Source organism: Colias eurytheme, chromosome 32 (genome assembly GCF_061535395.1).
Source record: "Colias eurytheme isolate Ceu_HAF_F1 chromosome 32, ilColEury1 Martin Lab GWU primary, whole genome shotgun sequence".
Taxonomy (NCBI): Eukaryota; Metazoa; Arthropoda; class Insecta; order Lepidoptera; family Pieridae; genus Colias; species Colias eurytheme.
Genome location: NC_143011.1, coordinates 4,266,408 through 4,282,717, shown reverse-complemented (window position 1 = coordinate 4,282,717; position 16,310 = coordinate 4,266,408). Strand labels below are relative to the sequence as shown.

The following is a 16,310-nucleotide window of genomic DNA, read 5'->3' as shown; positions in this document are numbered from 1 at the left end:
AAAAAATTGGTTGTCTGTAAAGTCGGTTTACTGACGATAGTTGAACGTGACAACGTCCGATTGTGCTTCTTTGTCGCTCTTTCCGCGCTCTCGCTTGCACTTCAAGACTTACATGGAACGCCTCAGAGCGAGGTAACGCTGCATGAGTCATGTTTTTTCGTGCGTGCAGCCGGCTATATCGAATTATAAGACGTTGTCACGTCAAAAAAATTGGTTGTCTGTAAAGTCGGTTTACTGACGATAGCTGTTGAACGTGACAACGTCCGATTGTGCTTCTTTGTCGCTCGTTCCGCGCTCTCGCTCGCACTTCAAGCCTTACATGGAACGCCTCAGATGAGTCAGAGCGAGGTAACGCCGCATGAGTCATGTTTTTTCGTGCGAGCAGCCAGCTTTATCGAATTATAAGACGTTGTCACGTCAAAAACGAAAAATTACTTATTGTTAATTATAAAGGAACTTGATGAAATTTTGAAATATACATACGCCAAAAGATTGTCTTTAATTTAAACAGTCTTGTATCGAATCTATATATATTTTTTTGTTATATTTTGCATGAACAATAAAGACAGACCCCTGTGAAACTGACATGTTTGCTTTATATACGTTTTTATTAACACGTTACATGTTATATCTTCTACAATGACATGTCGAATTCTACAGATTCTTACGCCTATTATGATGTTCTTATATTATAAGCGCGATTTGCTTTAACCCTGTCACAATAAGGGGTGTTTGAATTCTGCTACTTCTAGATGCTTCTGGCTGTAATTTGACTGGATTTTAACGTTAACGAAAATTAAAATAGCCTTACCTAACTTATAATATCTATTAGGACAGTCTTTTATACCCCAAATAGGATACATCAAATCCTTTATATTACTTAACTATCATAAGTGTTGTGCACATAATCCCATCAAATCTTAACTATATTGTGATACGCACCAGAGTTTATGATTTTTAAATGTTATATTTACAATGACGTCATGAATGAGAATGATTTATGAATAATGATTTCGATCGAATATCTTTCTTTAAGTTCTAGGCTTCATATGTTTTCTAATTAATGGGTATTTTTGTATTTCCAGTAATTGTTAAACGATTAGTTATGTGATGTTTTTATTATTTACCTGGTGGATGGAATTAAGATTAGCTTTTGAACTTTTGAAACACCTATTCGTCGATAACGTTCAAATGTTATTTATGTTCAAGGAATTGATTAATAAATATGTAACTTTTATACGCAGCAATGCATAAAGTTATCTTTGATGTGTTGAATTAAATTTCTTGACATTTTCTTGAAACACAAAAGAGAAAATAAACCATAATCGGGATTGTAAACCCCTTTTTACTTTTCAATATCGTAATCGAAAAAGTCATAAAATAAATGTATTTTAATACTTTAGATATTTAAACATTTTCAACGTAGTAGAGGCACTACTCGCCGACGCGAAGATTGTGAAGAGTGCCCATAAGAAGTTTATTTCTTAGTAACTATTTTTTTAAGTAATTCACATCGATATTGTGTTCAATCCCCATTGTGTTGCTATCGATAATGAGTAATGATGTATGCATGACTTTTTTTGTATTTTTTTTTATTTATTTAGTAACTTTTACAAAATTTACAATATATTCTAGAGTAATCGATATTATAGTGTGATGACAATTTGTAATGTTCCTATCAATAATAAGTAATAACGGGGTGATTTTTTTTTCATTTTATTATGTTTTTTTTTCTTATCAACTAGAATACAATTAGTATGATTTTTATGGTAATTAACCTAGACAGTTTAGTGTGTTTCTATTGTGTTCTTATCAATAATATTGAGACAGCGTGACTTTTTTTTTGTTTTTTTTTTTCATTTTTTTGGGCTGATGAATGAATGAATGAATGAACTAGATATAAATGAACAATAATTTAGCTCTATAGGAACAAATAACGTACTCACAGTGTACATGATATACAATCTTTACAATCTACTTGTGTGCAAGCCCTTGAAATATCCCACTTTTTTATTTAAGTACTTTATTCAAGTACCTTATCTTCTAGTTTTATTTCAAGACACGACTAAGTAGAAAGTGTCACTGAAATTTAGATAGAGTTTTTCAATAAGCACGTATTAGTATGTAGATTTTGGAAGCTTATGCCGGAAATTTCGTATCGATGCCATCTATAGTTAGGTATAAAATATATATTTTTATTGGTTGCTTATATGATAAATCAGTATGTATGCCAAATTACAGGAATAAACAATTTACGACGCTCTGTAGGGAACGCGAGGAAGCTGGGAGCGCTGCTTAACCGGTATTCCTCGGTAATGAGAGATCATCTCCTCAAGCTCTCTCCTGATTTTTTCCATGTCCTGGGCAGCTATTTCCTCAGTTTCCTCCGCTCCGATCGCATTGATCTCCACCCCGGTGTTCTCCTCATAAAGGACTGACACATCGGGTGGGTCATCAACGCGCGTCGGTTCAGGGGCTTCCGCGGAAACAGCCGCACATCCTAGTTGTTCGAGTTCGGAGGCGCTAAAGATGTTCCTGCGCAAGATGTATCGAACTCGGTCAACCAGATTTTGTTCAGTGAGGGCGATGTTGGGTTCCAAGGTGTTGAATTCGCGAAGCAGTCTCACTCGGTATCCAGTCCGGTTGGTTTCACCCTCAGTCGCCCTATAATATGTTCGCATGGCATTTTTATTTTGGTCTACTGACCATCTCATGCGAGTCTTTCTGTTTCCACCAGTAGCGGACTCCACATTTTTTTTTTTATTTTTTTATTTTTATTAACAATAGGCAGAGGTTTGGCCACAATCCCACCTGATGGGAAGCGGTGATGTGGCCTACTTGGTTGCACGTCTGCCTAGAAGGAGCCTATTCACCCTGGCTTTGAAGAGGTCCAAGTTGTATTGTTTAGGAAAAATGGTGTTAGGGAGTGAATTCCATTGCTTAGCTGTTTTTATGATGAAGGAAGACTCGAAGCGGCGAGTTCGAATATTGGGGATATCCACAATAAAAGGATGATATCCTTCGGAGCGCCTCGAGGTACGATTATGTAATGGAGATGGAGGAATTAAATTGTGTAATCCATACGCACATTCTCCGAAATGCAATCTGTAGAGCACCGAAAGACATGCCACCTCACGACGATGCTCAAGACTCAAGAGCCGAGCTTCAACTAAGGAAGGGTTGTTGATGATACGTTTGGCACGTCTTTCAATTGAATCCAAAGCCCCTAGGTGGCATTTAGCGGCGCCAGCCCACAAGTGACTGCAGTACTCCACACACGAACGGACTTGAGCTTGGTAAAGGTTAAGAAGCTGTCCCGGTGTGAAGTACTGCTTGACCTTGTTCAGAATTCCGAGCTTTTTTGCGGCCAGATGGGCCTTGGATTCAATAAACTGCCCAAAGTTGAGTGTAGACGAAAGGGAGACACCAAGCAACTCCAGACAGTCGGCTATTACTAGTGGCACATTTCGGAAGGTCGGAGTAGTTGATATAGAACTCCGTTTTGCGGAAAACAAACACGCTTGAGTTTTCGCTGCATTAAACCCAACAAGATTGGCATCGCCCCAATCGGACACAGCCTGAAGTGTAAGGTTTAAGCGATCGATCATTTCCTCCCGAAGACATTCAATTTCAACCTTTGAAGTACGGGCACTGGATTTATATCTCTCGACAATAGTGCTGTCATCTGCATAACTAAACATGTTGGGAGCAATCATGTCGTTAATGTGCAGAAGAAACAGTGTTGCCGAGAGAACGAACCCCTGCGGAACGCCGGCATTGATCGACATTGGCTCGGAGGAGCATCCGTCAACAACAACTCGTATAGACCGGTCCTGCAGAAAATCAGCGATCCAAGTGCAAAGGTCTCTTGGAATTCCATAAGAGGGGAGCTTGTTTAAGAGGCTATCGTGCCAAACCCTATCGAAAGCCTTTGAGATATCCAAAGAGACCGCAAGGGCCTCCCCGAATTCCTCAACGGCTTCTCCTAAAAGATGAGTCACATGCACCAAAAGATCGCCAGTTGATCTATTACGTCGAAAGCCGTATTGGCGGTCATTCAGCAGGTCGTTGGGTCATGCTGGGTCGTTGCCGGCCCTGCTGTCGTCAAGCTAACTGGTGGGGATGGTGGGTTCGACCGACCAGGTGGTCGGGTCGGTCGACCCCCAGGAAGCGGCCCTGATCGTATTCTGTTGTCTGCCATCCATTAACCAGGCTTTATACACTCGAGGGTCGCCCACTTCCCCGAGGAAACCGTTAATTGCATATATTTTTAGTACCCTATGTACTCCCCAGCTGAAGCACGGTTTGCACACTTGCTGGGAATGGGTACTGACTGGCTGCACGGGTTGGATAACTACTGTCACACAGTTATCCAGCCCGTGGGCGGTGGGGTCGTCACATCCCTACGCCTCTTATTATTATTGAAAAACTCTTATTTTATTATTATTTATTAATCATTTTTTACTTATTGAAAAACTCTATACCAATAAATAGTGATACCCACATAATATGAATCGAGGCTGCACCTTGTTTATAATGGCTAGAACGAAGTTTAATCGGGAGACATTGGTTAAACCTAGGTGGCCTTACAAAATTTGATGTTTACTAGCAAAATGCGTGTTAAAAAGCGCGGTTGATTTTATATTTCATCCAAACAATAAAAAACTATCGACAAATTTAAAGTGGATGAAATAATATTTTTATAACACATGTGAGGTAACACTTTGCAGATAAAACTGACAGAAATTAAATGTTAGCTATTAAAATGTCTCAATTTTAATAAAAACACTTAAGTTTAACCAATGACCATCAATTCAGATTTAACCAGCTATTGTGTTGGTATTTATAATAGGTAACATAAGCTATTTAATAACTAAGATACGCGGGTCATTTGAATTTGTTTAAACCTATATTTACATATCTACATACGAAATCACATTTCGAATCTTATAAGTAATCTATATTTACACAAATCTTTTCGTGTGCCCATATGTGATAATTATTAAATATAATACCCTTATATCGCCCAATAAATACATTTGTAGCTTGTGGTATCTACATTGTTTTGTACTAAAATTGTATGACATACATTCTAATCGTCATGGGGTCGTCCGTTATTTCATTAGACCCCCAAACCCCCTACCATCCCTATAATATAATCTTGATGATTTTAAATTATGGGTATAAAGTCCTAAGGTAATAAAATCGTGGAAAAGGTTATAAGAACTGTTTGTCTAAAGGCATCAAATATCAGAAAAGATTTGAAATTAAACACAATAATAAAAGAGTATAGATGAAAAGTTGGTAACTACATAAATACTTTCTTATTAGATGTTTGATATCATAGGTAATATTAGGTCAAATGAAAATTTTGAAATATTTTTGTTAAGTTTGAATTTTCGATTTATTTATTTATAAGATTGAATTTTATAAATTGTTGTAATAACTTTTGAAAATCACTTTAATATTGATCTTTTCTGCCGGTATTTGACTCTTTGTTTTTCAATGTTTTCACACAGGGATGGTTCTTATCTACCCTCAATATTTACGACCAACTCGCCCCCGCCCAACCTACAAACCGACCACGCCTACAAATTCACGTGTATTTCTTATATAACGCAGATAATATGAGAATTTTAGACTTTTGAAACAATTGTTAGAATCGAACGCCACATTGCTGGTATGTAGATACTATTTTAGATCTCTCATTCATATGTTAACCCCTCTTAATTAAATTGACATATATGTATTTGTTTTGTGTTATCTTAGGTGAACACCTACCTTATTATTACCTATATATAAAAATATACCTTATATTTAAAAATACACGTGATCTCATTTCTTCCCCCCTAGCACCTGCCCCGCCCCATAATGTTTAATGCAGTATTTTATCCAGTGTGGAAATGACAGCGCTCTACAGGGTTAGGTAATGAAAATTAGAGGTAGAACAAATACTGTTAGGATGCCTACAAGAGGTTATGCGCTAATTTTCATTAACCCTGTATTAGTAGTCGAGCGCCATCACTTGCCCACATTGGAAATAATACTCCTATAAAACATGGTAACCCCTCTATTGACAATTCGTGACATTCTTCCGACTACTAACTACTACTTAACCAACTTCCCCCCCCCCTCCCCCCTCCGCGTTCGACCTTGAATAAAACAAATGGACGATCCCGTGACTCGAAACGCACACATTCACACGCCTTATTAGTCTTGACTAATCTAGAAACTAATACACCACAAAACTTGAAAAAAGTACCCTGGACGTATCATTTCATTCACTCAGCTCGATCTTACCTAATATCTACGCAAAATTATATTGAAAAAAGGAAAGTAAACTAATTATTGTGCTATGTTAATGGTCTGTATGAATTCGCTTTATATTTATTATTCGCTAAAACTTCCGTAAAGTTTTGACGAACATAATTCACAAAAATTTAAGATGAACAAAAAGATTATATTTGTCAAAGCAGCTACGTATTAACATTAGATATTATTCTATAACTAGAGGTCCGCCCCGGCTTCGCCCGTGGTACATATTTCGCAATAAAAAGTAGCCTATGTCCTTTCTCGGGTATCAAAATATCTCCATACCAAATGTCATGCAAATTGGTTCAGTAGTTTAGACGTGATTGAGTAACAGACAGACAGACAGAGTTACTTTCGCATTTATAATATTAGTATGAATATGTTCACACTACAATATTAGGCCCCGCGTTTCGCAAAATTGCCTAAATGATGTTTTGTTTTTATTATCTAATAACGATAAAAAAAACCCGTTGATTTCATTCGTTTTTCAAGCTACGTGCATAGTTTTTCCACTAAAAAGCCTCAATTGAGTCATAAAGTACACAAATTTCAAGCATAATAAGTCACATCATTTCTATAAAACCAAAACTGGCAATAATATAAGTCGTGTTGTGCGATTATGAACATAGTGCATAAGGGCATAAGTCGTTATATTGCAAAGAGTAAAAAAAAAATTATGTGAATACATTGAGTTATTCCATGAAGTACTCGTTCATAAGGCCACAACTACAAAAAAACACGAAAAAAGTATATTTCTGGGGTTGTTACAACATGTGTTCATATGTAAAAATATAGTCTAACATCATAATTCGCACGCTGAGAACGAAAGTGACCTAATACGAAATTCGTGTTTTTTGGGAATCATCAAAAAAGTGTTCGTAATTTACAGAACTATTTACAAATCATGTCATAATTTGTTCGAATGCAAAGTTATATAAGATATTAAAGTCTGATATCATTTTAGAGGATATTATCCACCCATACAATCCATAAAAAATAAATTAAATTAAATTTAAATATTTTTTATCTTTTTTTAAAAATTACCATTAGATATTGCGTCACTTTAGTACTGAAAACTTGTAACTCATCTTTGACTAGTTTGGGAATGAGTCACTTTAGTATTTTTGTTCTATGCATGCATTTGGACGTAACCTGAATTATGTCAACTTAGTATTAAAATATTAATGGGAAGTAGTCTAATGAAACCAAATGTTAACTAAGAAATTATATTTATTGTTTGTTTCAAGACTCATTTTTACTATTTACTTAATACCTATGGGCAATCAACTCTAATATTGGTATTATTAATCAACAAAAAATTATACTTCAGTATAATTAATTAAAAAAAGTAATACAAAAGTGCAGTTTTAGTTAGGAACTAGCGGTCCGCCCCGGCTCCGCCCGTGGTACATATTTCACAATAAAAGGTAGTCTATGTTCTTTCTCAATGTCTAAAGATTATCTGTGCCAAATTTCATCAAAATCGGTTCAGTAGTTTATGCGTGAAAACCATACATACATACAAACCTTTCCTCTTTATAATATTAGGGGAGACCGGGTACAAAAGTAACGGTGGGTCGAAAGTAACAAATGCTCTCTAGATTTATCCAATGGGCGAACACCGCTTAGCCTCTGTCAGGCGATAGCCGAGAACGTCCCCCTTAATTGTATTCATTCGCCGCGTGCGCAACGCGCTGTTAGGCTGTGTGACAGGACGCTACGTGTTTTCACGAATCAAAAGTAAGATTTTCGACATTTTTTTATTAAACGTTTACGTAGTCTTAAAAGGATGATAGAAATCTGAATGTTTGCATATCAATTCTTGATTAGAGTAATTGTACATTGCTCATAATCATATTTATGTAGCACGTTCCGTTTTAAAGTTTTGTTGCACGTCTTGGCAAAAATATAGACGGGTACAAAAGTAACATAGCCCTATGGGTACAAAAGTAACATGATATTTTTGTCCCATTATGATTATGTATATTTTTATGTACATCTTTACTTCAACAGAATGCCGCGACAACGCATTAGAACTACTGATCGAGGAATTACCGACACGGCCTCTAATTGTTGCACCATTTTGAAAGATGGTGCAACAATTAGAGGCCTTGCAAAAATATAATAATATTTGCCATGTAACATTATATAGATTTATAAAAAAAATAAAAGCCGGTAATACTAGTGCAGCTACCTTGCGTCGATCGAGATTTACTAATACAAGTAAAGTAATCTACGCGACTATTTAATCGAGTGCTCTGCAGTTTTTTTTCAGTTATCTCCATCGACTAGCATAATGTGAATAATTTTTTTGATAACCTTGCTGAGGTATTGGGAAAGGTACCAATTTGAGTCAAAAGATATTTGGAATATGGACGAGACAGGGGTGACCACTGTCCAAAAACCTAGCAAAATTGTAGATTAAAAAGGGGTTAAACAAGTAGGTGCCATAACCTTAGCAGAGCCTGGAAAATTACTAACTGTTGCTGTTGCCATTAATGCTCTAGGAGAACACATTCCGCTTTTTTCGTATTGCCGAGGGTCTTGTTGGTTGTTCTGGAGCTGGGAATGCTAGTGGATGGATGCAGGATGCAGAATTTTTAATTATAAAAAGAATGATTCCCTTAATTAATCTCATTACTTGAACTTCGAATATTTTTTATTATATTTGTAAGTATTATATTTAAAATACAAAAGTTGATATGTGTTATTAATACAAAGTCTTTAAACAAATAATTTGTTGATTTACCATCATAATATTGTATTAATTACCAACCCCTTTGTCTTGTTACTTTCGACCCACGACGTGTTACTTTCGACCTGCTTACGGGGTCGAAAGTAACAACTTACGATTTTTTTTTTAATTTAATTTATTAATATAAAACACTAAATAATATAATAAATTGAGTTGCTAGTGTAAAGAATATAAACTAAATTTATACATGGTTATATTAATTTAGTGATAACAGTTACACCCAGTCAGAAATCAAGGTACAAGTACAAAGTGTTACTTTTGTACCCGGTCTCCCCTACTAGCTTACCGCCCGCGGCTTCGCCTACTTTGTTTCAAACCTAATAAATTATACACTAAAACCTTCCTATTTAATCACTCTATGAATTAAAAAAAACCGCATCAAAATCCGTTCCGTAGTTTTAAAGATTTAAGCATACAAAGGGACATAGGAACAGAAAAAGCGACTTTGTTTTATACTATGTAGTGTAGATTTATTTCGCACCTCTTAAAGTGAAAGTTTATCTAAAAATTTTGGCTCAGAGCAGATAGATAAATAGCGAACAAAACGCAAGTAAGATCCTGGGAAGTACTAAGTAAAATTCTACTAACAGCTGCGAGTGAAAATCTAGGTAATGAGATACGATGCAGAAACAAGTGGCCGAATGCCAAAAGGTTACTAACGAAAAGAATGAAGCATACCTATCGTTACAGCAGACTTACACTTGCAGACGAGAGAGAGCATAAAGCGCGACGAAGGAAAAAAAATAACTACACAAGAGAAAGAAGAAGAAATGTGTTGATGTCAACTAACTTGAAGAGATTGCTAAAAGTTTCTCAACGAAGGACTCGAGAAACTTTTACAGCCAAACTAATAGAGGTAGGAAAGATTTCAAACCTAGAACCTCAGCTTGTAAAAGTAAAGATAGTGAGCTACTAAATAGTAAGAACGATATTATTAAAAGATGGAATTAGTACTTCCAAGAACTGCTAAATAGCACAGAAACTGCTGAAACACCTTCTGCCATACAAAATTATACTAACATCCCAGATATCTCACTGCCTACAAATAGACGAAGTTAGATTGGCCATTAGGAAACTCAAAAATCATAAGCCACCAGGAACTGATTACATCTCTGTGGAATTGCTTAAATATGCTGAAACTAGCTTTAAGGAGAAATTTTATGAGCTGATAGTCCAGGTGTAGTAGTCTGAAACGACGCCCTGTTAACTTTTCTTTATTCTTTCTAAAAGCACATTGCCTTACACATTGCATAGGTACATGAACCACAGACTAAGTACAGGGTTGCCACAACAATGACATAAGAAAAATAATTATAGTTAAGTTTTTCTAATATAATCTAATACGCCCGATGAGTGGAACATCGCAGTAACATAGGGTATATATTACAGCGGTGTGTACAGCACAAGAAAGGTGACATATTTGATTGCCAGAATTATCACGGTATATCTCTTTTAAACACGGCATATAAAATCTTCGCCTATGTCCTTTTCAATAGAATATCTCCATACACAGAAGACAAACTAGGCGACTACCAGTACGCTTGGGGCCCTAACCGTTCGACTACTGATCAGATTTTAAAACACTTGAGTTCAATGTCATAACACACCATATTATTTTCGTGAATTTTAAGGCTGCATACGACAATGTTCACCGAAATTTCCTGTACCAAGCGTTGACTGAGATCGGCATTCCACCACAATTGGTGTCGTCACTTACAGCAATGACGTTAAAAAAATAAAAAAGCGTCGTTCGGATCCATTCAGTATCTTGCAACCTTTTAGGGCAATGGAAGGCCTTAGGCAGGGTGATGCGCTCTCCAGCCTTCTGATTAACATAGCCTTAGAAAAATGCATCCGAGATTCCAGAAATTGAGACATCGGGCACTTTATTTTTCGAATAGATACAAATACTGAGATACGCGGATGATATAGACCTGGATCGGGAGGACGCTACCAGCAGTGATCCTCTACTGCTGTTAACGCATATATTACTATAGACCAAACTGCCCAAAAGCTCGGTCTACAAGTCAAGTTCGTGGCTGTACGTGACTTTGTGTACCTGGCATAATTAATAACAAACCAGAACGAAATATCTGCAGAAATATTTAAACGAATTATGGCTGATTCGGCCTTCTAAGATATTTTTGATCGAAACTGCTATGCCGAAACATAAAGGTACTGCTATAAAAGACCCTACTAAGACCAGTACTAACATACGGGTCCGAAAGTTGGGTCCTGAGCAAAAAAATGAGGATTGCCTGCTGGTGTTCTAGCGAAAAATCCTCAGACGGATTTTCGGTGCTGTGCTGGAAAATAGACATTGGAGAACGCGGTATAACCATGAGCTTTATGAAATGTACGAGGAGCCGAATGTCTTATAGACCATAAAACTAGGCCGTTTACGCTGGGCCGGATACGAGGCACGTATGGACGACAAGAAGGCACCTCTGCGTCTTCTCTATGGAAAACCAGATGGGCCGAAGCTCCGATGGTTGGATGGCATCTAATGATTGCTGTGAAAATCTGGAGAACTCAGACAAAGGACCGAGAGATCTGGAAGAAAATACTGGACCAGGCCAAGGCCCACTAGCAGCTGTAGAGCCTCAGATGATGATGATCACTCAGCGAGGAAACTCTTGTATTTCATGATAACTTTTTGGGTATGAATTTTTCGTTTTCTTTTTCATTTTCTTGAACCATTTGTAATATAAAATCATCTTTAATCTCTTCATAATAATGACCTAAACATAAATATTTAAACAAATTATTATTGAAACAATGACATAAACTTTAATACGCCATAAAATTAACTTATCAAAATATTATTAAAACGGCCTATTTATACATAATACACTTAAACAAAGAAAGCATTTAATAAAGTACAGGCATAACGAGAAATATGTCGTTACCTTTAGAATAGTTGATAATACAAAAATGACTTAATATGATTTAAGTCACAATTCAAAAACTGCATTTTAGTACAAAAGTGACCTAATACGAATAAAGGTCTTGTTAGGATTAGAACATTGACATAATATTTACTTACCTTTCGGTAAATAAACGCCGCAATCAGGATTAAATCACTTTAAAACTAAGAAATGTAATCACCGTGCCGACATAATACTAAAACGGTCACTATTTTAGCGGAGGGACGTTTAAAATACGCAAATTATAAAGAGACGCAACATACGTGTTTTTCGGTTTCTAGGTGACATAGGATAGTTTTTGATTTATTAAATGATAGAATACCTTATTCTGAGTCATTTTATGAGTATAACTCATTTTTGCAAAATTTTGAGTTAGGTCACTTTCGTTCTCAGCGTGCGAATTATCTTACACATACAAGCTTAAAATTTTGAATTAATAAAGATTTAGTATTGATATATAGTTTTTTGTCTCTCCTGAAAAGTGCTGTTTTTGAGTTATTCCCTTATTCACTGGAGGCACAGAATATATGGACGCCAATGTGAATTTGAATACATAAGTAATTACTTATTTCTTTATTTGAAAGAGTAAGGTGTGCAGATAGTATACCTACCAATAAATCACACAAATTTTTATATTATATAATACATTAACAATCCCAGATGAAAAGTTAATCAAATAAGAACCAAAAAGTAAATTAGATTTAGATACATTTATTTCAAAGGATTTACAATTCACTTCTAACGTTTTAGAATAATATTATAAACTTGTACACCTTGACAAAAAGTAAAAAATTGCGGGTGAGTTTATTTGAAAGAGTAGTAGTAGTAGTAAGAGTAGTAGTAGTAGAGTAGAGTATTCCGATGTAAATGTCTCGTTAAATAGTACGTGGTTAGAATTCTGGAAGTAGGATCAGAAATTTAAAGGAAAATGGTATGGAAATATTCAAGAAGATTTACAGAGAAGACCTTGGTATGATGAGCTGGATGTAACTAGTCGTGAGTTTATCATCACAATCAACAGATTAAGATTTGGCCACAATAAACCAATAAATCACTTCACACCTTGCAAGACTGAACATAATTAATAGCAATATATGCACTTTCTGTAATGAGAAGATCGGCGATATGAAATTATTATGAACCATCAACCTTATTATTTTCTTTGTTTTCATAATCTTCAACAGTCAACTGTTAAAACCATGCCAAACGCCCAAACAGCCAAAATACGCAAGTCGCAACTTGTAGGTACGCAACATTGATTTGAATTTTGACGTCTATCAAATTTATCTTCGAAGAGAGGTAACCTGCTTAGAAAGTGAAACATCGATTATAGTGAATTAATCGGTACTGACTAGAAACATGTGTCGCTCGAACTTGATACACATGTCAATTTTAAAATTCATCAAGCGAATCCCTTTTAAAGTAGTATACTTTCTTTCGTAAATTTAAGGAGCAAAAAAGGGCAAGTATAATAAAATAATTTGGAAAATCCAAAAGTGCACGCCTCATAATTTTTTTTTTAATAAATATTTATTAATTATTATTTTTGTTTATTTAATAACAATTAAACCACATCGAATCAGACCCTGAAAAATGAAAGGGTTCTATTCCTGAGCATACTCAAGCGTAAGAGAAAAAAAAAGACTCGATTAGTAAAGTATTTCGGTCGCTATCGTGTTAACAAGAAAAAGGATCCGCACATACAGACACACGGACGTCCAAGACAGAACTTTTTTAAACTGTTTTTTAACTAGTTTAAATAACAAAAATGACATCAAAAATATCATGAACGTTAAAAATAGTGTTTTTTCTTAATATGTGTGTGTATGTATTATCTTACAAGTGCAATGTATGATACATAAAGACATTTTAAGTTTGAAAAATCAGATGTTTTGCGCGAAGTGACAGTAGTACCCACCTCAACGCTTCGCTTATGAGGCGTGCAAAAACACAACGCATTTATTATTATGATGATTTTTATTCACTGCATTCGATTACTGATGTCAGATTTCGATTTCTAGAGTAACGTCTCGGGCAGTGTTGCCAATTTGGCATAATTTATGCTAAATTTAGCATATTTTTACATTGTTTAGCATTTTTATTTGTTGTCTAGCATATAGCTTATTTTTTAGCATATAAAATATTATAATATAATAAAAGTTAAACCATATGAAACCAACTACAGTTTTGCTACCTTGCATACGTAAATTTAGTCGACATTTCATGGACATGCACAACTTCCACCTTGGAATTCTGGAATGAAGTAATGGATTATAAAGACGCAGCTGGTAATAACCCTTTTGCAGATTTATCACAGCTGGCAATATCATTATTATCACTACCACATTCCAACGCGGAAATAGAACGTGTTTTTAGCCAAATGAATGTCGTCAAAACTAAGCTTCGCAACCGTTTATCGGTAAAAACTTTAAATGCCATTTTATACATAAGATTCGACCTAAAGAGGGCAGGAAAATGCTGCTACTCTTACACAGTTCCGGATAATGTACTGCGCTCTATAGGCACCAAGGAAATATATAGTCTTGGCAATGAGGCTTCCACGTCTACGTCAACATTATCGGCTGCGGATGAAGACCAAGATATTAATATTTTATTTGATAATAACACACTCGAATAAGAGATGTTATTATTTATGATGTCATTATTTACATATTATGTGTAAATAAATGTGTTGGATATATAAAATTTTAAGTAAAATGTCGTTTTATTTGACATTAAAAATTTTTAGCAAAATATTTAGCTTAATTATAAATCCTTTAGCAAAATTTTGGCAAAATTTTAACAGCCATTTAGCAAATTTTATGTTAGTCTTGCTGGCAACACTGGTCTCGGGCACAGAACAGTAAAAACCTCGGAGCAATTAAAACAAATAGAAGTGCTATAGTGTCATAATTATTAATATGAAAACCACTGTCGCCAAACCCACACATTTAAACCGATAGCTAAACACAAGTTTGATGCTAATTTTTGTTTTTAATCAGTGTTGCCAACGTAGGAGATTTTTCGCCATTTATGCTACTCCAGGGACAATTTTTTATACTACATATTAGGTAAATAGGCATACAGCCGGTAATCAGGCCGAATACTCTGAACACAGATAATTATATAAAGTATAGGTAAATCGATGAATTTTGTGACTGCTTGAACCAAAAACGAATCACACTGGTGAATTTTTATATGGATAAATACAATTTGTACACTTAATTAAATGTTTATTTAGTTATCTCATTTCATTTCGTGTTCACAGTTTAGGCATGACTATCATCGTAATTCTTCTTCTTCTTCTTTTTTTTTCAAATGGCAACTCCTGATCCCAGATCATCGTAATTAGAATTCTTTTAATTCACGTCTACCCTCTTCAAGAGTATTTTTTTAAACACGATAATCTCATTTAATTGTTAAATCAAACAAAACTCTATTAATTAAATATGTCGCGCTTAAGTAATGAAGAATATTTTGAGGAGGAACCAAGTAAGTTGAGACAATATTTATTTTATCAAAATAGAAGCCTGTACTGCTATTAGTATTTTTTAACCTCTTATGGCTAATTTTGCTGGAGATAATGATGATGAACCGCTGCCCTACCTCAAATTCGACTAGCTACGGCCCTGTGATGAAGTCCACTTCTATGAGGGATATCATGTGCAAAAGATACTTGTAGTTTATGTTTGAACATAAACTATTCTTTATATATAAACTAGCTACCCGCCCCGGCTTCGCACGGGTGCAATGGCGGCCGGCCGGTACCGCCGCAAACGCTACGTCCCGCAATTTTTAAAGTAAATGACAAAAGAAAGTTATTGTGGGTTATCCATAAGAGATAGACATAATATATACCATCACGGACTTTTCTGTAGACCTTTTCAATACTTAGTACATTATTTTGATAAAACTCGTAGGGTTTAGCCTGCGTTTGCAATGTAGGTAAGAGGAAAAAATGTAATTATTTACGGCATCACATTAGAAACCTCAAAAATAACAGTACTTCTCCACTATTTAATTTAATTATTATACATATACACCTTCCTCTTGAATCACTCTATCTATTAAAAAAACCGCATCAAAATCCGTTGCGTAGTTTCAAAGATTTAAGCGTACAAAGGGACATAGGGACAGAGAAAGCGACTTTGTTTTATACTATGTAGTGATTCCAATGCGATCGGAAAAATAAAGAAAAGGTATAATAACTAAATCATTGTTCATTTACTTTCAGGGTTATCTCCCTCATCAGAATCGCGAGAGCGACGCAGCAGTACTGACTCGAGTGAATCTTTACCAGAGCTAAATATTGAAGT

At 35.4% G+C, this 16,310-nt stretch overlaps 1 protein-coding gene across 1 annotated transcript; it reads right to left on the bottom strand.

Annotated features, from left to right (window-relative positions):
• Window positions 1–2,252: 2,252 nt before the first annotated feature.
• Window positions 2,253–4,205, bottom strand: LOC149895204 (uncharacterized). The gene is made up of 3 exons (XM_090119185.1): window positions 4,115–4,205; window positions 2,839–3,985; window positions 2,253–2,664 (listed from the first exon to the last, which is right to left on the bottom strand). Exons 1-3 carry the CDS (start codon window positions 4,203–4,205, stop codon window positions 2,253–2,255), a joined length of 1,650 nt encoding a protein of 549 aa, XP_089975311.1.
• Between the last annotated feature and the right edge of the window lie 12,105 nt (window positions 4,206–16,310).

Bases quoted from the DNA above. Each gene is read 5' to 3' on its own strand.
- LOC149895204 (XM_090119185.1), bottom strand. From the start codon at position 4,205: ATGGATGGCAGACAACAGAATACGATCAGGGCCGCTTCCTGGGGGTCG. The intron at 3,986-4,114 runs GTTAGCTTGACG...CTCATCTTTTAG, and splicing joins CGAACCCACCATCCCCACCA to GAGAAGCCGTTGAGGAATTC. The intron at 2,665-2,838 runs GTAGGCCACATC...AACATATTATAG, and splicing joins CTAGGCAGACGTGCAACCAA to GGCGACTGAGGGTGAAACCA.